The 1,184-nt window shown below is 43.0% G+C and overlaps 1 protein-coding gene across 1 annotated transcript; it reads right to left on the bottom strand.

The window, feature by feature from the left end:
- Positions 1-509: 509 nt before the first annotated feature.
- LOC107059393 (uncharacterized) lies at positions 510-1,139 on the bottom strand. The gene has a single exon (XM_015305909.1). It carries the CDS (start codon positions 1,137-1,139, stop codon positions 510-512), a length of 630 nt encoding a protein of 209 aa, XP_015161395.1.
- Positions 1,140-1,184: the final 45 nt, after the last annotated feature.

Here is a 1,184-nt window from a genome sequence, read left to right as displayed (position 1 = left end):
TGCAATGACCGAGCTTGACTCAAGCTGCCTATGTATCCAAGTGGAATCAGGTCGTAACGTAGTTCGAATACAAGAGGAAGGTGAAAAATATGAAATGCAATGACCGGGCCTGACTCAGGCTGCCTACGTATCCCCAAAATAGGAATCAGATCATAACGTAGTTCGAATACAAGTGGGAGAAAATAGAAGTATGTAATGCAATGACCGAGCTTGACTCAAGCTGCCTATGTATCCAAGTGGAATCAGGTCGTAACGTAGTTCGAATACAATAGAAAAATAAAAGATGCAAGGGACCGAATCCGACAAGGATTGCCTACGTATCCCACCAAGGGAATTCAGGTCGAGCGTAGTTCTAAATACATAGAAATGATGATTTTTGGGTTTTCTAAGGGAGACCGAATCCGATGTGGGTTGCCTACGTACCCCACCGTGGGAAGTCAGGTCTAGACGTAGTTCTGTTACAATAGGAAATGCAAAAGTACACAAAATAAGCGCTAATCTTGAGGTCTTCAGATGTAGTATTTCTTGATGGCGTCTGAATTGATTGGCTTTGTGCTCACTCTGCCGTCCATTTCTGCTAAGATTACCGCGCCTCCTGAGAGTACTCTATGAATCATGTAGGGTCCTTGCCAATTTGGTGCAAATTTCCCTTTGGCTTCTCCTTGATGAGTAAAGATTTTCTTCAATACTAACTGCCCCTGTGTGAACTGTCGAGGTCTAACTTTCTTGTTGAAGGCTTTGGTCATTCTGTTCTGATAGAGTTGTCCATGACAAACCGCGTCCATCCTCTTTTCATCGATGAGCATCAACTGTTCACGCCTGCTACGTATCCATTCTGCATTGTCGAGACCAACTTCTTGGATAATCCTTAAAGATGGTATTTCCACCTCAGCAGGTATTACTGCTTCTGAACCATAAACCAACATATAAGGAGTTGCCCCAGTTGATGTTCTGATTGTGGTGCGATAACCGAGCAAAGCATATGGTAGCTTCTCATGCCATTGCCTATGACTGTCTACTATCTTCCTTAAAATCTTCTTGATGTTCTTATTTGCAGCCTCGACTGCTCCATTCATCTGTGGCCGGTAAACCGTAGAATTTCGATAAGCAATCTTGAACCTTTCACAAGTTTCCTTCATAAAATCGTTGTTGAGGTTGGCTGCATTATCCGTTATGATTGATTC

This window comes from Solanum tuberosum, unplaced genomic scaffold (assembly GCF_000226075.1).
Source record: "Solanum tuberosum cultivar DM 1-3 516 R44 unplaced genomic scaffold, SolTub_3.0 contig00265, whole genome shotgun sequence".
In the NCBI taxonomy this organism is placed as follows: Eukaryota; Viridiplantae; Streptophyta; class Magnoliopsida; order Solanales; family Solanaceae; genus Solanum; species Solanum tuberosum.
This window is presented reverse-complemented; position numbering and strand designations above follow the sequence as displayed.

What these genes read in the sequence shown, in the direction of transcription:
- LOC107059393 (XM_015305909.1), bottom strand. Translation starts at nt 1,139, where the DNA reads ATGAAGGAAACTTGTGAAAGGTTCAAGATTGCTTATCGAAATTCTACG.